The following is a 17,262-nucleotide window of genomic DNA, read 5'->3' as shown; positions in this document are numbered from 1 at the left end:
ATGGGAATGTAAATTGATACAACCTCTATGAAAAACAGTATGGAGGTTCCTTAAAATACTAAAAATAGAACTACCATATGACCTAGCAATCCCACTACTGGGCATATTCCCTGAGAAAACCATAATTCAAAAAGAGATATGTACCACAATGTTCATTGCAACACTATTTACAATAGCCAGGACATGGAAGCAACCTACATGTCCATCGACAGATGAATGGATAAAGAAGATATGGCACGTATATACAATGGCATATTACTCAGCCAGAAAAAGAAACGAAATTGAGTTATTTGTAGTGAGGTGGATGGACCTAGAGACTGTCATACAGAGTGAAATAAGTCAGAAAGAGAAAAATAAATACCGTATGCTAACACACATATATCTAATCTAAAAAATAAAATGGTACTGATGAACCTAGTTGCAGGGCAGGAATAAAAACATAGACATAGAAAATGGACTTGAGGACATGGGGTGGGAGGGTGAAGCTGAGGCGAAGTGCGAGTAGCATCGACATACACGCACTACTGAATGTAAAACAGTTGGCTGGTGGGAAGCAGCAGCATAGCACAGGGAGATCGGCTCGGTGCTTTGCGATGACCCAGAGGGATGGGATAGGGAGAATGGGAGGGAAGCTCAAGAGGGAGGGGATATGGGGACATGTGTATGCATATGGCTGATTCGCTTTGTTGTGCAACAGAAACTAACACAGTATTGTGAAGCAATTATACTCCAATAAAGATCTATTAAAAAAAAAAAAAGGGCTGGCAGCTTCTGCTTCCTACCTCTTGAACACACTTGCTTTTGGGAGCCTGTATCACCCTATAAGAAGTCTAGATCACTTGTTGGAGACACCAGGTGAACAGACCACGTGAAGAAGCCATGCAATGAGGAGAGAATCTGAAACTACTAGGAGAGGGACAGAGGACCAGCTTTCCCAACAGTCAGTTGAGCCTCCTGATGACTCTGGCTACAGTCACTGTCTAACTGTAAACTCCCTAGAGACCCCAAATGAAGCCAGCAGTAAAACCACCCAGCTGTGCCCAGTCAACCTACAGACTCATGAGAAATAATAAATTGGTGGCTGTTTTAAGCACTAAGTTTTGGGGTGGTTTGTTCCACTAAAATAGATAGCGTCACCAATGAGTCTCTCCCATGTGACTCAGAGGATACCAGAAGGCTTCTCAGTCTCACAATGTCTGTAAAATTATTAGATGCCAAGTTCCCAGGGAAGGGAGTGCTTGAAAGGGGAAGGGAGAGGTGGAGGCTGGGGCCGTAAAGAGAAAGGCACTGAGAGAGAATTTCAACTGTTTGCCACTTTGGCCAGGGGCCAGTTCTAGCAAGAATAGCCGCATTTGGGCCAAGGGTTCCAACGCTCTTTATTATAGGTATTCACTTTCCTGTAGGTGAGCCTGTGTTTTGAAACAGTGTGCCATGTACTACCAGCTAGAATGAAGCCAAGGTTACATGTTCAGCCATCCCATGGTTATTTTAGATCTGGTTCTATTAATGATCCCTAACCCTGAACATCAATATATGCAATCAGTCCCAAGGGAGACCAGGCCAGATTCACAAGTCCAGCGGGACCACTGAAAACATGCTTACTTGTATCTTTACTCGTGGAGGGTCAGAAAAGTCATTATCGTGTCAGTAAGATAGGGTATTTTAAGCACGTGTTGTTTCATATAGTAAGACTTTTTCTCTCCACTGTCAAGAAAAACAAACCATTGAGAAATACTGTTTGTTTCCTATACTCTTAATTCATAGTATTTTTAAAGAAAAATATAGGAATGAAAGTTATCTGGGCTTATAAATGGTTTAAAAGAGTAATATCTCTTTTATTAATGTGTTTAGGGTTTGAGAACTATAATGAAGAATGTTAACTACATGAATATTACTTTATATAGCATTTTTAATCAGTGAAAGATAAGCCTTTTCTTGTTGGTTCTTGATATTTTCCCATCTATACTCAAATTAATGCAGAGATAATAGTCATCATCTTACTTAGTGGTTATAAGAAGTTATAAAGGTTTCACATATAAAATTTTATTCTCTAATAGAAAAAAGAGAAATAGTGGAAAAATTTTAATATTTAAAATAGCTCTAAAATACATTGTCCACTCTAAATGGTTTGATATCGTTGAGTCCCTCCTATCTTTTAGAATAATCAATTCTATTAAATATCACAGCCAAAGAGTTCCAGGCGAAGTGCAATGTTTTGATTCCATGTTTTAGGAATGACGCGTATAAACCTGGAAATGATTGGTGGGTTGAAAAAGTTCTTCGCGTGTCCTTTGATATTATTATTTCCTTCGAAAATCTGAAAGCAAAATATGAGAAAATCTTTAAGGATGGCATAATGGGTATAAAAATCTTATACCTGAAAGTAACATAATATTGTATACCAACTGTATTTCAATTTGAAAAACTTATAATTTTTTATCCTTTTAGTTCAAACTGTGGGCATTAATGAACACATACAACATTATCACAAAGGTGATCCTCAATCAATTATGAACTCACACTCCAGACATACCTCTTTAGTGATATCACCTCATCAGTGATCTGAGTTGGAACAGGGAAAAATAAAGAAATCTGATATGGTGCTGTGGGGCAGCCGCAAAAGCATATCTGCCTTTAGCCCCTTTGTAGCTATGTGACTTTGAGCAAATTACTTGTAGTCTCTGATTATCCATTTCCTTATTGGCAAAATGGGGATAATAAATTTTACCTCATAGAAGTTGTTGTAAAGATTTTAAAGAGTATGTAAACATACGACATTTATTAAGTGCCAGATAATGGGCACCAATAAATGGTTAGCTATTACTAACTTTTAAAATAAAATACATCATGTATTTTTATTTATCCTTTTTGTCATATGCCCTATATCATGAACTGAACTGTGTTTTAGGTGTGTTTCTGTCATCCCCAGCAAGTTCCCCAAGATTTACACACATCAGAAGCTAAGTCACTATTTGTTTATAAAAATGAGTTTTGCCCTACTATGAGGATATCTTGATACAGTGAGAAATAAACCAAACCAAACCTAACAAATAAACAACCCAGGGGTTTAGAGAGAAAGAGATTCAAATCCATTAACTGAGATTAAGTGCTGAGCCCGTGATGAGCATAAATTTCCATCCCCTTCTCCTGTGTTGTCCCTCCTGCTGGTTTCAGCCCAATTCCCATTCCTGGAATATTAGGTTCCTCTCCTTAGCTTTGCCTCTGGTAGTATTTTAAAACCGTATAACTAGGAATTTAGGAGTATAATGGAATAGTTCATCTTGCAGGAAATTAGTCTCCTCATCAGGAAGGATAACAATTGTTTGAATAACAATATGACACTGAAAGGTATATGGCCATGGGTATGTATGTGATCAGCCATGAATAACAAGTACATCCAAGCTAATGTTAATATGGTAGAAGGTTTTCTAGACCCCTGTTACAGACTGTATGTTTGTATCCTTCCAAAATTCATATGTTCAAACCCTAATCCTCAATGGGATGATAGGAGGAGGTGGGTCCTTTGGGAGATGATTAGGGCTAGGATGGGGGTAGGGCCCTCATGGCATCTCTGTGTGTGCACGCACCAAGGGAGGCCATACGAAAGCACAACCAGGAAGACTGCCCTCACTAAAAACCCAACCATGCTGGCACCCTGATCTAGGATTCTAGCCTCCAGAACTGTGAGAAATACGTGTTTTTTGTTTGTCACCCAGTCTATGGTAATTTGTTATACAGTCCAAGCAGGCTGAGACAACCCTTTCACCATCTTTCTCAATCAGAGCTAATTAAACTTCACACCACCCGCTGCTGTTTTGTCCTCATTCTTTTATAGGTGGCTCAGTCAAAGCAGAAAGACAGTGTGCATGGTCCCTGTCCCAAGACCAGCTACTTACAGAGCTAGGACTTAGAAGACTTAAAGAGTGACGCATGTCAGAGCACGCTTATCAAATGCAAAGAACTATTTGCAAATTTGAGGTTCTGTTCTCATCATAGCAGTTTTCAAATTGTTTTCTTTTTGCCAAGATACCCCTGTACCTTGTCCACCAACGAGGATTTCTCTCTGTAAGGTTTCCATTTGACTCCCTGGTCACTGTACTGGATGGTGTAGCTCTTCACATACATTTCAGAGGACAGAGACTTGCAACCCTGTGTTACAATCGCTGTTATCTTCTTGATTTTGAGCAGATCAATTTGTAACCACTGATTGTTGTTGTTTGCCTATGAAAATGATTAGAACAATGCATTTGACGTTAAAACCTTTGCTTTTTTAGACCAAGATACTTAGAAATGCACTGAGCTGCATGCACTGAGGATTCCCTTTCTCCTAGAATCCTTCCCTGTTCCTTCTTGTTTATTGTCAGCAGGTTTATAAACTTTTGGAATATTTCACACATTGTACAACAGTTATGTGTTTACTTGTGTTCCTTACCCTTTGAGGGCAGGGACTTAGTTTTGTTTTCAGGTGTTCACCACGATGTATGGCACACAGATGGTGCTCAACAAATAAATACATTTTATTTGAGAAAAAGTATTAAATTGCTAAATTACCTGTAAATATTTTTCTCTTAAGCAAGTTTATTTAAATGCTATGGTGATATTACTGAAGAGTTATCTGAGAAAGAATTAGATAGTATCCTCTCCCAATTTAACTTATTTTAGAAAAGCCCCAATTTTCTTTCCATTGCTAATGTCCAATAGGAGAAGTAGTCCAATTTCTTCTTTTCTGATATTTCAAATAAATGTAATATCTGAGAGACCTAATAAAGCTACACCCAGGGCTGGATATGGCATAGTAGTTGTCCTGTCTCTGGCCTAACAAAATGCCTTATTTGATGATAGGCGCTTGGAGAAAGAGAATCAGAAAGACTAATTGAGTTTTAGAGTAATCTGAGATTAATTTTCATCTTTGGGAGGTTTATCATGCCCCATAGTCTCATTCAATTCTATATGAAATAATGAATATTGATATATTTTCTCAACATCACTCATATGTGCATGTCTGTATGTATATATGTGTATACACATATGTATGTATATGTGTAGTCACATATGTATATATATGTGTAGTCACATGTGTACGTATATGTGTAGTCACATGTTATTGTATTTTTTAAGCAAATTAATTGAATTAAAATGATTGTATTAGATAATTTTGGTTAATTTTGTAACACCCTCTAGTGACATCTGGTGGTGTTTTAGTGTGTCTTCAAATCAAGGTTGTACGAGCGATACAGAATGCATATAGATAGCTAGGGGAGCTTTGTAGGTGTACATTTTTTTTGGAGGCATCAAAGAGGTAGAGACACTTCAGTCTGCATGCATACCTGCATATGTCTGGCTTAGATTTTCCACCTCTCTAAAGAAACCCTGTACATGACATTTCATACTATTGAAGGTTAAGTGAAACAAATAGTTTTGACCTAAAATTCCAGATTTAAAATGACAGCTTTAAAAATTAAAATTAGACTTTTATCTTTGCAGCCTTTACTATATCACAAAACTAAGAGTAAATTATATAGAGGGCAAAATTTTTTTAAAGGCTGTAAAATGGAGGGTGGGATGACAAGGTTACACCATGAACAGGTCTAAAGGGGCATCTGGGAAAGAATTGGTTGATACCCTCTCTCTAACTTTTTTTTTTGGGCCGTGCTGCATGGCTTGAAGATCTTAGTTCCCCCACCAGGGATCAAACCCAGGCCACTGTCAGTGGAAGCGGAGTCCTAACCACTGGAATGCCAGGGAAGTCCCTTTATTTTAGTTATATTTATTTTATTTTATTTATATTATAGAAATTAAATCAATATAATGTTACACAACATTATTACTTTTATTACTTTAACTTCTGTGGGTCTCAGTTCCCCCCTTTGCAAAATTGCAAAATGAGGTGCTTGGGTTGCTTCAAATGGTGCAAGGAGCATAGATCTGTCTATCGGGAGAGTGGGATTCCTGATTCCGCCACCAGGCTACGCTAAAATTATTTAACCTCTTTTGCGTTTGGACTTAAAAGGAAAATCTGAACCAGATGCTTTGTAAAACCCTTTGCCTTTCTAACATTCTGTGATTCTGTGATGATCCAGAAATGAGTCTCAAGGCACAGACATAGTTGCCCAAGACTCTCTGTATTGGGCCCAGATAGTCTCTTCTATTTGCTCCCCTTGCATCACACCATTCCCTCCTCTTTTATCTGGTGGCTTGATTTAAGATTAGGATGTGGGATTCTATACAGAGTCCAGGGAATTGGAGTGTATCTTCCTTAAGGGAGGGAGTTAGGAGGACAGAAAACAGGGAACCTGGATTAAGTTGATTGACTGGACTGTTCTGATTTCTGATGCCATTCAGATTTTACAGGTCAGTCGAAGAATGAAATAAATATGAGTCAATTATTAATAGTTACCCTAGAACTGAAAGTTACCTTAATTACTCAATGGGCTAATATCAAGGGCAATATAACTCTCTGCGAGATGTTTACAAAACTTAGATCACATATTTATAAACCTGGTTTTGCAGCATCTTATCAGGCTGCCAATTATCAAAAGGAATGTTACAAAGTTCTGAAAAAATGAGAACAAAACAATTTAAATGACACTCTTAAGAAAATGAATAATATTGCTAAATTCTGGAGAGAACAAAAAGAAGACAAGATGTTGCAAATCTAAGTCATTTATCCCTAATGGAAGTTGTCTCGCTCAGGAGTTGGCAAACTACAGCCCGAGGCCAAACCTGGCCTACTGCCTGCTTTTGTAAATAAGGTTTTATTGGAACACAGTCATGTTCATGCATTTACATATTGTTGACGACTGCTTCCCTGCAACAGTGGCAGAGTTGAGTAGTTATGACAGAGAATGTATGTCTCACAAAGGCTAAAATATTATCTGGCCCTTTGCAGAAAAATTTTGCCCACCCCTAGTCTAAATCAAGACCACAGAGATAATAACTTCTCTCCGAGCCAAAGTTCGAGCTAAAGCTATCAAGACAGCACACAGCCTAGTTCTCAGACCTAGGACCATAATCTGCAGAAGCAGGAGATGATACTCTGGCTTCCCGGGGCCCCCATGTTCCCTGTAGTGAGGGTCTATGCTTTCTTCTGAAAGGCTGAGAGAATTCCCTTTGCAGGGGACATTTCACCTTGGCTTGCCAGGCATTCACACGGCCCTGGGCATTAAGACGGGCAATGAAGGGTTCCCAGTAATCTCCCCACCAAGAGTTTTTAATTGAGGAAGCTGTGATTTGCTTGTTTTCTATCTTTCCACTTTCCATACCCAGCGGTGTAGAGCATCCTGTCAAGAAAAAAGTAATGTGATTAATTATATACCACTGATATTCCTTGCATGGCATTTTGCACTTCAGAGGAGACAAGAAATAATATTACTGCTAAGTAATGACAAAAACAACCATCACAGCAATGAACATTTATTGTCCAAGTGCTAAACCCTGTTTTCAGGCTTCACACGTATTACTTAATGCTCTTAAATATCTCCATTTTACGAACGAGAAAACAAAAGCACAGCAAGAAAAAGTAACTTGGCTAAAATAATACTGCTAGAAGAATCAGAAACTAGCTTTGAGCCCAGGAAGCCTGACATCAAATACCATTTGATGTCATTTCCCTCCTTCAGTGAGTCATGGAACCTTTGTTCTTTGCTTTGAGGTAGACAATACTCCTAAAGTATCTATGTATATAAAAACATACTCTATTTCTTCTAACAAAAGCTACAAAGAAGAAGTTATAGGGGACCTTAGTAGTCACATTTAATATTTTATTTCCAACCCTTTGAGGGTGCTTCATGTGATACCCCCTTTAGAATTTTGCCAAGGCATAAATTTGAATGTCACAGGCAACAAAGCTGATCCGTGAGTGTAAGAAACATATCTAGTGAGTGAGCCCAGATGACTGCCCATCATCATCTTCTTTGTGACACTTTGTTCTTGCTAGCAAATCATGCAGACGTTTTCTTGAAGTGATACCTTACTTTCTTCATGAAAAAAAAGGCTTCAAAGAAGAAAGCTTACTGCTAATACTAATTATATAAACATCAAGAAAGTGAAGAGATCTTAAAAAGTAATACTTCTTGTATAGAAAATAGAGGTTTTAAATAGACTAACATTGTTGAATGTCACATTTTAGGGTAGCTTGACTCTATGACCTGAACAAACTACCATTACATTGCATACCATATGGAAAGAAAAACGATAATGACTTATAGAGCTGTTTCAGGTTTTCCTGCCTGATCAAAATTTGCAATTTTTTTCTGATGTGGACCATTTTTAAAGTCTTTACTGAATTGTTACAATACTGCTTCTGTTTAATGTTTCGGTTCTTTGGCCATGAGGCATGTGGGATCTTAACTCCCCACCAGGGATCGAACATGCACCCCCTGCGTTGGAAGGCAAAGTCTTAACCACTGGACTGCCAGAGAAATCCCCCAAATTTGCATTTTATGTGGAAGATGTTACATAGCATTGCTATCTGAACATTGGCAAAATGCCCATTTCCATATCCCTCATGAATATCAAGAGTTTATTGTACTGTTATCTGCTTACAAGTTTCTTATCAGCTGATAAGAAACTTATTCCAAGGTTCAGCTTTCTCCACTGTAAGCCATGGTTTCTTCCTTCTACCCTGAGAGAAGGCACTGTAGCTCCTCAACAGATGTGCCACAGCAAGTTTTAGGTGTGCCTGTGTGTGTGTGTGTGTGTGTGTGTGTGTGTATATATATATATACACATATACATATACATATATACATATATATTGTATAAATATGTCTTTATTTTGCCTTCCTTGTTGAAGAATATTTTTGCTGGACAGGTGTGACTGTATATTGATCTCCCTCCCCCCTCAGCCCTTGAGCAGCTAGGTGGCGCCTAGATCAGCCAAGCCCAGGGTGGATTGCTTCATTCTTTTACCCCAGACTGTGAGACAGATATTATATTTTATATGTGCTTTGAAGTGAAAAAATTTGGAAAGCACCACTTTAAGAGTCAGAGAAGAAGAAGAGTTGATAAAATCCTTAAGCATCTTGTTATATAGAGTAGAATTTTATTATGGCCATTTATGATTATCTAGATTTATTTATACCACAAGTCACATTACATCCCCTGAAAAATAGAAGCTTACATAGAAAAGGCTTGGATACCTACATAGAGTGTGAAACAGAATACAGAGTTCAAGGAAGGTTTCAGGAAGTTGGGAGGCAGATGTATATTTCAAAAACATTCACTGAACACCTAATATATGCCAGTAATGTTGCTAGATACTTTTATTACATTAAAGTCTGAGTGACCTGGCTGGAAGACTTTGGAAGAGTCAGACCTAGTTTGACTCTCAGTTCTTATTGAAAATGGGCTGATGGAGGTCATTCTTCGCTAGGGCCCTTCTTTCGAGGGTCAAGGCAGTATCCATGTGATCCAGGAGTTCTTCAGAGAGCCTGCCCTCCGGCTGACAGAACCAGTCTCAGTCTAGATCACAATGAGAGTTTACCTGAGTGGAACCTCTGTTTCACAAAGGTTTTTCTAGGAGCCTAAGTGAAGAGAACTAAAAATTCTACCCATTCTCCCATACCCCCCAAATCTTGATTTTCTGAGTGGCAGCTAGCAAACAATGCATCTGTGTTCCTTACCGTTAACCTCGCAACCTTGCAGCTCCAATCGAAGGGCAGGTTTGTTATAGGATTTAGTTGGAGAGATTCTAATATATCTAGCCACAACAGGTGGGTCAAACTGATTCTCTTTTATTGTAGAGGCATCCGAATTGCCATTAAAATACTAGAGGAAGAGAGGAAAATTTAGTTATATTATAACAATTCTCTATAAGGTGATTTTATAATAAAATTTTCATCCAATTTAATATTGTAATATTAAGTTTTCATGTAGCCTGAATCAAATTAATTTGGTCTTAAAAGATACCTGGGAATATTTCCACTTCAGGAAGATGGTATAAGCACAACTGAAAACATAAAAAGACTCTGAAAGGTGGAGAAAAGGCAGACTGGCTAGGGTTCTCAGGACCCAAGGAACAACACAGTGGTGAGTCCCCTGGGTTTTCTTTTTACCACATATACAGACTTATAAGTAAAGAAGCCAGGGACCAGGAAACACGAATAGGTGCAGACCAAAAACAAAATAAAAGCCAGCAAAAGCCTTCTTTCTCTAGCCTCAGGACCAGAAAAGAGCAGTCTAACAAGACAGAAAACTTTTAGATAACAATTATTCTACTTCAAGCCAAACATCATAGAATAGAAAACACTGTGGCCCCTTCCCTACCCACAGCAGCAAAGGCCAGCTGGGGAGCCTAGACTTCCATGCTCATGAGACTGTAAGGAGGCACCCCAACACCCTGACTGGGGTTGTGTCAGAGAAAGCCAAATAGAGACCCAGGATCTTCATCTCTTCCAGCTTCTAATAAGGCTCCCACTCCTGCAGTGTCAGTGGATACCATCCCATCCCCCCCCCCCAGCAGCAAAGAGGAGGGGTCCCAGCTCCGGTGTCAACAGAGGAGGCCAAGTAGGGAATGGACTTTGACCTCTATCTGGCTGTAAAGAGGCTGTGCCCCATCCCATTTCCCTGCCAGAACAGTGTCAGGAAGAGCCAACTAAAACAAAAGAGTGGATATCAGGAATATTGAAAACAGAAAAGCAATAGATAACAGCAGTGAAACAAAGGGCCAGTTATTCAAAAAGATCTTTAAAAATTGGCAAATCTCTAGCAAGACTGACAAAGCAAAAAGAGAAGAGATGCAAATTACCAATATCATAAATGAAATAGGCAATATCACTACAGACCCTGCAGACATCAAAAGGATAATAAGAGAATACTACAAACAACTCTTACACATAAATTTAACAACTTAGAGGAAATGGACCAATTGACTGAAAAAACACAAACTATCCAAATTCACCCCATATGAAATAGGTAATTTGAAGAGCCTGTAACTTAAAGAAATTGAATTTGTAATTTTAAAATTCCCAGTAAACAAATCTCCAGGTCCACCTGGTTTTGCTGGTGAATTATACCAAATGTTTAAAGAATTAACACCAATACTAGATTATCTCTTCCAGAAAACAGAATAGAAGAGCACACTACCTAATTTATTTTATGAAGCTAGTATTACTCTGATTTTAAAACAAAAAATGTATAAACAAATAAAACTACCAACAAATATCCCTCATGAACATAGATGCAAAAATCTTTAAGCTATGGACTTTAACTGTAATTTGTGTACTGTCTCCAATACAGATTGCTAAGAACCATAATTTAAGATTTTCATGATCTATTCTAAGGTATAGTGCAAATAATTTATTATTAGAAATAGCTAAATGATAACACAGAAGATAGTAACATAGTAAATGATTTACAGAAAAAATGAAACTGATTCATGGTTATCAGTGTAATAATGGTGGACTGACTCCTTGCATTCAGATAGCTTTCTTTGAAGAGGGGGGTGAGGGAGAAGGGGAAGAATTAGGGCTGGTATAATTGGGTCATTGGGAATAAACAGGCTGAGCCCCTGGACAGTCCAACAGGGGAAAGTCACTCCTCAGGCATGGCAGCAAAAAGAAAATGTGAGAATCACACTGCCTCAGACCATTACTGGTATTAACACTATAATTTCCTTCAGTTACACTGAAATAGAGAACAAAATAAAATGTAAGAGTTAGTAAAATCAAAACTCTCGGTGGCCAGTTTTTAGCATGAGCTCTTTAAGGCACAAGACCAGATATTCTACCCTACTGCCTATCATCTGCCAATCTGAGAAGTCTGGGTATTTAGTTTGATTATAAAGAGATTTTTTTTTTCAAGTTTTATGGAGTTTTGGAATTTCAGAAGTCAAGCTTATCCTTTTAATTTGTAATACATATATACACGTCATTTTACCTCTTTCCTCCATAAGACACTAAGAAAGCCGTTTGTATTTATAACACCCAGAAAGGTATTTTTAAAAAAGATATAGTAACCCTAGGCTCGGGAAGAAACAACAGTGCACACAGACCATCACGTTCCTAGTGCTGTTTCCTTTGAAGATCCGCCAGTTGGTCCGGTCAGAGCTGTAAGCCACAAAGAACTCGGTGGTGTAGTAAGACTTCAGGTAGTGTTTGGCACCTTGGGTCTGGATCCCTGTGAACAGGACTTCCCTTTGCATGTCTACCTGCAATATAGAAAAGCCATTAAGCAGAACCATCCTCGTCAACAAGTCACACACTGCCTTAATTCATTGTAAAACTAACCTTCTTTAGAAAAAAAGAACCAACACCTAGCAAACTAATAAAATGGCTAGGGGCAATCTGTATTTGAGCACAGGGTACCTGACTTGAATCCAAACTCAAACACTCACTAGTGTATGTGACATTGGGAAGTTAGTTAATCCCTCTGTGCATTAGTTTTTTTTTATCTGTAAAGTGGGATATTACTAAAAATAACCTCATAGGGTTAATTTTGAGCATGTAAAGTACTTAGAATGGTGCCTAGCACCTAGTAATTTTCATTTCCCCTAACAACATTGCAAGAACAACAAGAAGAAATTATTAAATCACTGTCATTTTTATTATTACAGGGAATCCCCTGGCAGGCCAGTGGTTAAGACTCTGCACTTGCACTACTGAGGGCCTGGGTTCAATCCCTGGTCAGGGAACTAATATCCCACAAGCCGTGTAGTGCTGCCAAAAAACAAAAACAAAAACCCCCACGTTTTTACTATTACAGTAGCAGTAAATATTATCAGGTTAATATATCAGGTTAATAAGATATACCTGGATCCAAGGTTTAGGGTTAAATTCTACTGAAAGTTTTTCTGCGATCCAAGCATTATATGATCCACCATTGTTTAGTCTTGCTAATTTGGGTTCCCAATAACCTAAATCCAAAGGAAGAAAATAATTTATTCTGAATTAAAAAAAAACAAAAAACATACAGCTAGCAATTTCTCAAGTGAGTTTAGTCCCAGTGGGAAACCAGATTCCTCAAGGAACTTCTGTTGCAATTAGGAGACCAGGTCGTTGACACGGGCCTCAGCTACTAAGTCAGTCCCTGATTATGAAATCTTGGTTTCGGGCCTGTGCTTGGACAGCTGTCAACTACCACCCACCCCCTTTACTGCATATAGGTCACATTTATTTTTTCTCAGTTATGTTGATATGGTTTCTGCCTAGTGTGTCTGCCTAACAGAAAGACATGGGAGGAATTTATGGGAGCCTCATGATCCCTTACAATTGACCTTCTGATGTTGGGAAGAGTTTGAGGCAGAGAGAGGAAACTTAGGAGGAGTTCCTGACGCACAGTGGGTGAACAAAAAGTTTCTTGAACAGATGCATGGTTGATGCAGCAAAGGGTTCTGATAATGGGGATTGTAATACCTGGTCTTATAGAAGACCCTGTGAATCTGGCTAGAATATTTCACGGGTTAGTTCCCTTGACATCTTACATTCTACAAAACAGAATAATGAGTAATTTCTGCTTAGAAAATACGTATAACAAAGTAAAATTTCCAGTTAGAGATTATACCTCTAGTGGGTCAGTAATTAGATATTTTACTGCTGTTTTACTATGTTGTGGTAGAGAAAAGCCTAGAGAGGAGCAATGGCCCATGGATTCAATAGGCAGCATTGTCATGTACAGTTTTGTGGGCCGTATACAGCACAATTGTAGGAGGTGCCTTTTACAGGCTATGATGCTACTACTTACCCCAAAACTCAGAAGCCTTGATCTGTGAATCAGCTATGAGACCAGTGCTTAGTCCCATTGGCATTTTACAGTCTACAAAAAAATAGAACAATGAATAATTTTTGCTTAGAGAGTATATATAATAAAGTAAAATCTCTATGGCTATAGATTATACCTCTAGTGGGTCAGTAATTAGATGTTTTCACCTACCTGTGTGGCGCTGACTTAAATATGTCTGACCATAAAATCGTAAATGTACTAGCAAGAACTGGTCCTTTAATAGAAATTAAAATTAGTGATGCCCTAGTGGAAAACAACTTATCCTGAAGTGCAGATACTTTTTAAATTGATTTCCATCTGTTTGTATCTTAAAATAAGCCATTTTACAATATTAAGTACTATCCCTCATAAGACTATGTTCTCAAAAGTTGACCTGAAAGTTACAATGTTATTTATATACCGATCAAAGAAGGGAATACTAGCCACTGAACTATCTGGATGTTGCCACAGTGCTTGGTACTCAACAGGTGCTTAGTAAATTCTGGCTTGCTGGCTGGCTGGCTGGCTGGTTGGATGGACAGACGGATGGACAGATGGAAACTGTGTTTCTCAAATACTGAAATGCCAAGTTCAGTGACTATCTCGGTCACAGTTGAATTCCTGGTTTCTCTCCCCTCCTCTACTCTGGGAGTCTGGAGAATTTCTTATATTCACTGCCCCATGGATCACAAATCATGAAGGAGGATGCTTTATATTGGTTCCTCAAATGAGAGGAATGCCTTTGGTTTGAACCATTTGGCTTAAAACTGATGTTTGCAGTATAGTCAGACTATAGGTCAGAATAAAAGAAATTACGGCTACAGATTATGCCTCTGTTATGTCAGAGTTCTCAGAGTTGAATATTTCCAATCTAAAAATTGGTAATATTCTAGGAACAGGCACTCTCCTGCTAAAAAAATAATGTGGCTCTTGGATGATACCTCTGTCTGTGATGAGAAATGGCGTTTGCATCCCTGCTCTCTGGTTTTCTCCAACTTCTGTGTCTAGGAGCCACCAGCCAGGTTTTGATGCCTTCATTTCAAGAGTTTTAAATGAACCTAAAATAGAGTGTAAAGGACAACATTGCATACACAAAGATTAACAGGTTAACATTGGTTGACCACTACCAAAGAATCCTAAAATCCCTGAATTGCAAATGGTTTAGAATATAACTTAAGAGTTACCCATTTCTCTTTAGGCAGGACTACAGGTGTAACAAAGAGATCAAAACAAAACAACAATGACAACACACACACACAAACTTACTAAAAATAAATTGCCCTGGGACTTTAAAAAATCTCCAACACCCCTTACTAGAAAGAAACTTTCATTTATCTAAATATAATGTTACAAGTTAACCCATATATAATACAGCTTATCAAAGCAACCTTGAATGATGTCATTGGGCCTCAAAAATACTGTACATGTTTCCTTTCTCTCTCTTCATTTCTCTAGTTTTTCTTTTTTATCTGAGAAAATAAAACATCCTTCCCCCACGTTTCAATTTTTCTATAAAGTTTACATTTTAGAGAGAGATGTACAAAAATTGTTTCAGAAAATCACTGAAAGAGTGAGATTTCTGAAATCTCTGATTATCCATTCTGGTATTTAACATTACCTACTGCCAGTTAATACTTAAATTCTGCTGACTATAATATGTGACCATTTCCTAGATTGTGAGTAAAAAGTAATAGCCGATGGTCATCCTCCTCAAACACGCTAAAAAATGACCTCCAGCCTTCTACTCTGTAATGCTGATATTAGGTATGAAGATTTAGGTGGGTCAGCGAACCCCAGCTTCTCGCGCGCAGGCTCATGGAAAGGATGACTGATCTGGTAACACTTGGTGAAAAGTTAGGAGTGAGTTTGACCTAATCCTTTCTGCCCCTGATTTTAACAGAGTGGGTCTTTATAGCTTTGTTAATGAGAAACTGGCATGTTTCAAACAAACAAGGACCCTGTTTACCCCCATCCTTAACTAAATCGGGCCCGTTTTGGACTTGGGTGCCTACATCTGAGGCTGATTCACACAGCAACCTCCCCACCCAAAGTCCTGTCAAAGGACTGCCCTGACTAGCTTCTCAGATAGCATTTATGGAAGGTAGGCTGCTTGTTAAAAATGCAAAAAAAATGTTAAAAATCCTGGGCCCCTGCCCAAGTTCTATCAGATCGAAGTCTCTGAGAGCAAAATCTCTCCTTAGCATCTGTGTTTTAACCAGCTTTGTAAATTTGTATTATGCCCCCTGCAGTTTGAAGATCAATGGCATCTAGCACTTACACCTCCACTCACACACCTGTGATACACACCTACAAACAACTCACTGGCACGTAAAAATCCTTTTTGATGATTGTAGTTTGTTTAAACCTTATCATTATTTTGCATATGAAAAGCTTTAAATACCTTTATTATTCTTTAGCTTTTAGAATCATTTAAAAATATATTTTTCCCCTCATGAATCAGTTTAAGATTCAGATTCCTACAGTCACTTGCCCAAAGATATCAGGGTGATAGAGTGAGGAGTAGAATTCAAGAGCCCCGAAATCCTGGTAAGTTTCTGATCTCCGCCCAACAGAAAGCTTTAGCTGCCTGAACCTTGTGGGATTCATTTTGTAATCTGCTTTAGACCTGGCCTGCGTGACACATCATGGCTTGGAAGAATCTGCAGTAGACAGAGCATCTCTGTAGAAGAAGCCTGGGCTGCACATTTAGTCTGTGTGGTGCTACAAACAGTGCAGACACTTAGCTGACTCTTCTGTATTCTGCATGCAGGTTTAGAATATGGCTTTGCCCAGGATCCATGCCAGAGCCCATGCTTTAACCCCTTTGGAAGGAGATGCACAAGGAGGGAATGAGGAAGTTACAGACGCTAAGATTGTCTGCTCTCGCCATTTTGTCACAGGGACCTCTTTTCATTGTCGAGATCTTTACCAGGCAGAAGAGGCCAGACCCCTAACTGGTGCTGTTGAGTGCCATTTTCCAGCAAGGTCTGGCCATGAAAGTGAACCACATGAATGTCCTGGGAGCCGCCTACGTTCAGCAGGTGCAACCTCACCCACTCTTGCTCATACATTCTCAGGCCAGGCAAGTTGTAGATCATCCCATTGATGGCTGAAAGGACAGAGAGTTGCAATCAGTCAAAAATCTGTGAACATCAGGAAAGAGGAAATATGAGGCCTTCCGCTCACCACCCATCTTCTTTATTACTCTGCATGCCCAATCCCACCCAGACATAGTAAGGGGCCCCCTATATGTCATAATATCAGTAAGAGGCTGAAACAGAGCCACCTTTTCCTTCTTACACCAGCCTACTGCAGAAGTGTGGGTGAGTACCCCTTCCAATCAGTTTATCACTCTTTTCCCCAGATTTACACTTTTCCTGTTCTGTGCTTTATCCGTTTATTCTTTATATTTGTAGTATGAATTTTCCTAGGCTACGAAAAGGGTAAGGACTAATGTGGACAGATAAGTGAACTCTAGTCATTAGAGGAAAGAGGGTAAGTGAGGGGATGTGCAGTGTATCACTCTAAGGCCTCCTAAATTCAGAGATAGTTCCAGGCAAAATT

General features: G+C 38.8%; 1 protein-coding gene across 3 annotated transcripts in view; it reads right to left on the bottom strand.

Moving 5' to 3' along the window:
• Positions 1–2,027: 2,027 nt before the first annotated feature.
• The window catches only part of F5 (coagulation factor V), an 85,508-nt gene continuing 70,273 nt past the window's right edge, over positions 2,028–17,262 (bottom strand). For 2 of the 3 annotated variants that reach the window (XM_022560156.3, XM_022560157.2), the window contains 9 exons: positions 16,628–16,807; positions 14,640–14,756; positions 13,681–13,752; positions 12,750–12,853; positions 11,993–12,148; positions 9,624–9,768; positions 7,129–7,280; positions 4,039–4,221; positions 2,028–2,317 (listed from right to left, as the gene is read on the bottom strand). In XM_022560156.3, coding sequence (XP_022415864.2) covers positions 2,174–2,317; positions 4,039–4,221; positions 7,129–7,280; positions 9,624–9,768; positions 11,993–12,148; positions 12,750–12,853; positions 13,681–13,752; positions 14,640–14,756; positions 16,628–16,807 — 1,253 coding nt within the window. In that variant the 3' untranslated portion in view covers positions 2,028–2,173. Of the gene's footprint in view, positions 2,318–4,038; positions 4,222–7,128; positions 7,281–9,623; positions 9,769–11,992; positions 12,149–12,749; positions 12,854–13,680; positions 13,753–14,639; positions 14,757–16,627; positions 16,808–17,262 lie in introns of those variants that run through there. The other variant, XM_022560158.3, reaches the window with a different exon arrangement.

Source organism: Delphinapterus leucas, chromosome 1, assembly GCF_059928025.1.
Source record: "Delphinapterus leucas isolate spDelLeu-1000000601 "Yukka" chromosome 1, BTC_Dleu_Yukka2, whole genome shotgun sequence".
Lineage (NCBI taxonomy): Eukaryota > Metazoa > Chordata > Mammalia > Artiodactyla > Monodontidae > Delphinapterus > Delphinapterus leucas.
The sequence above is the reverse complement of the archived record's forward strand: the minus strand, read 5'-3'. Positions and strand labels throughout refer to the sequence as shown.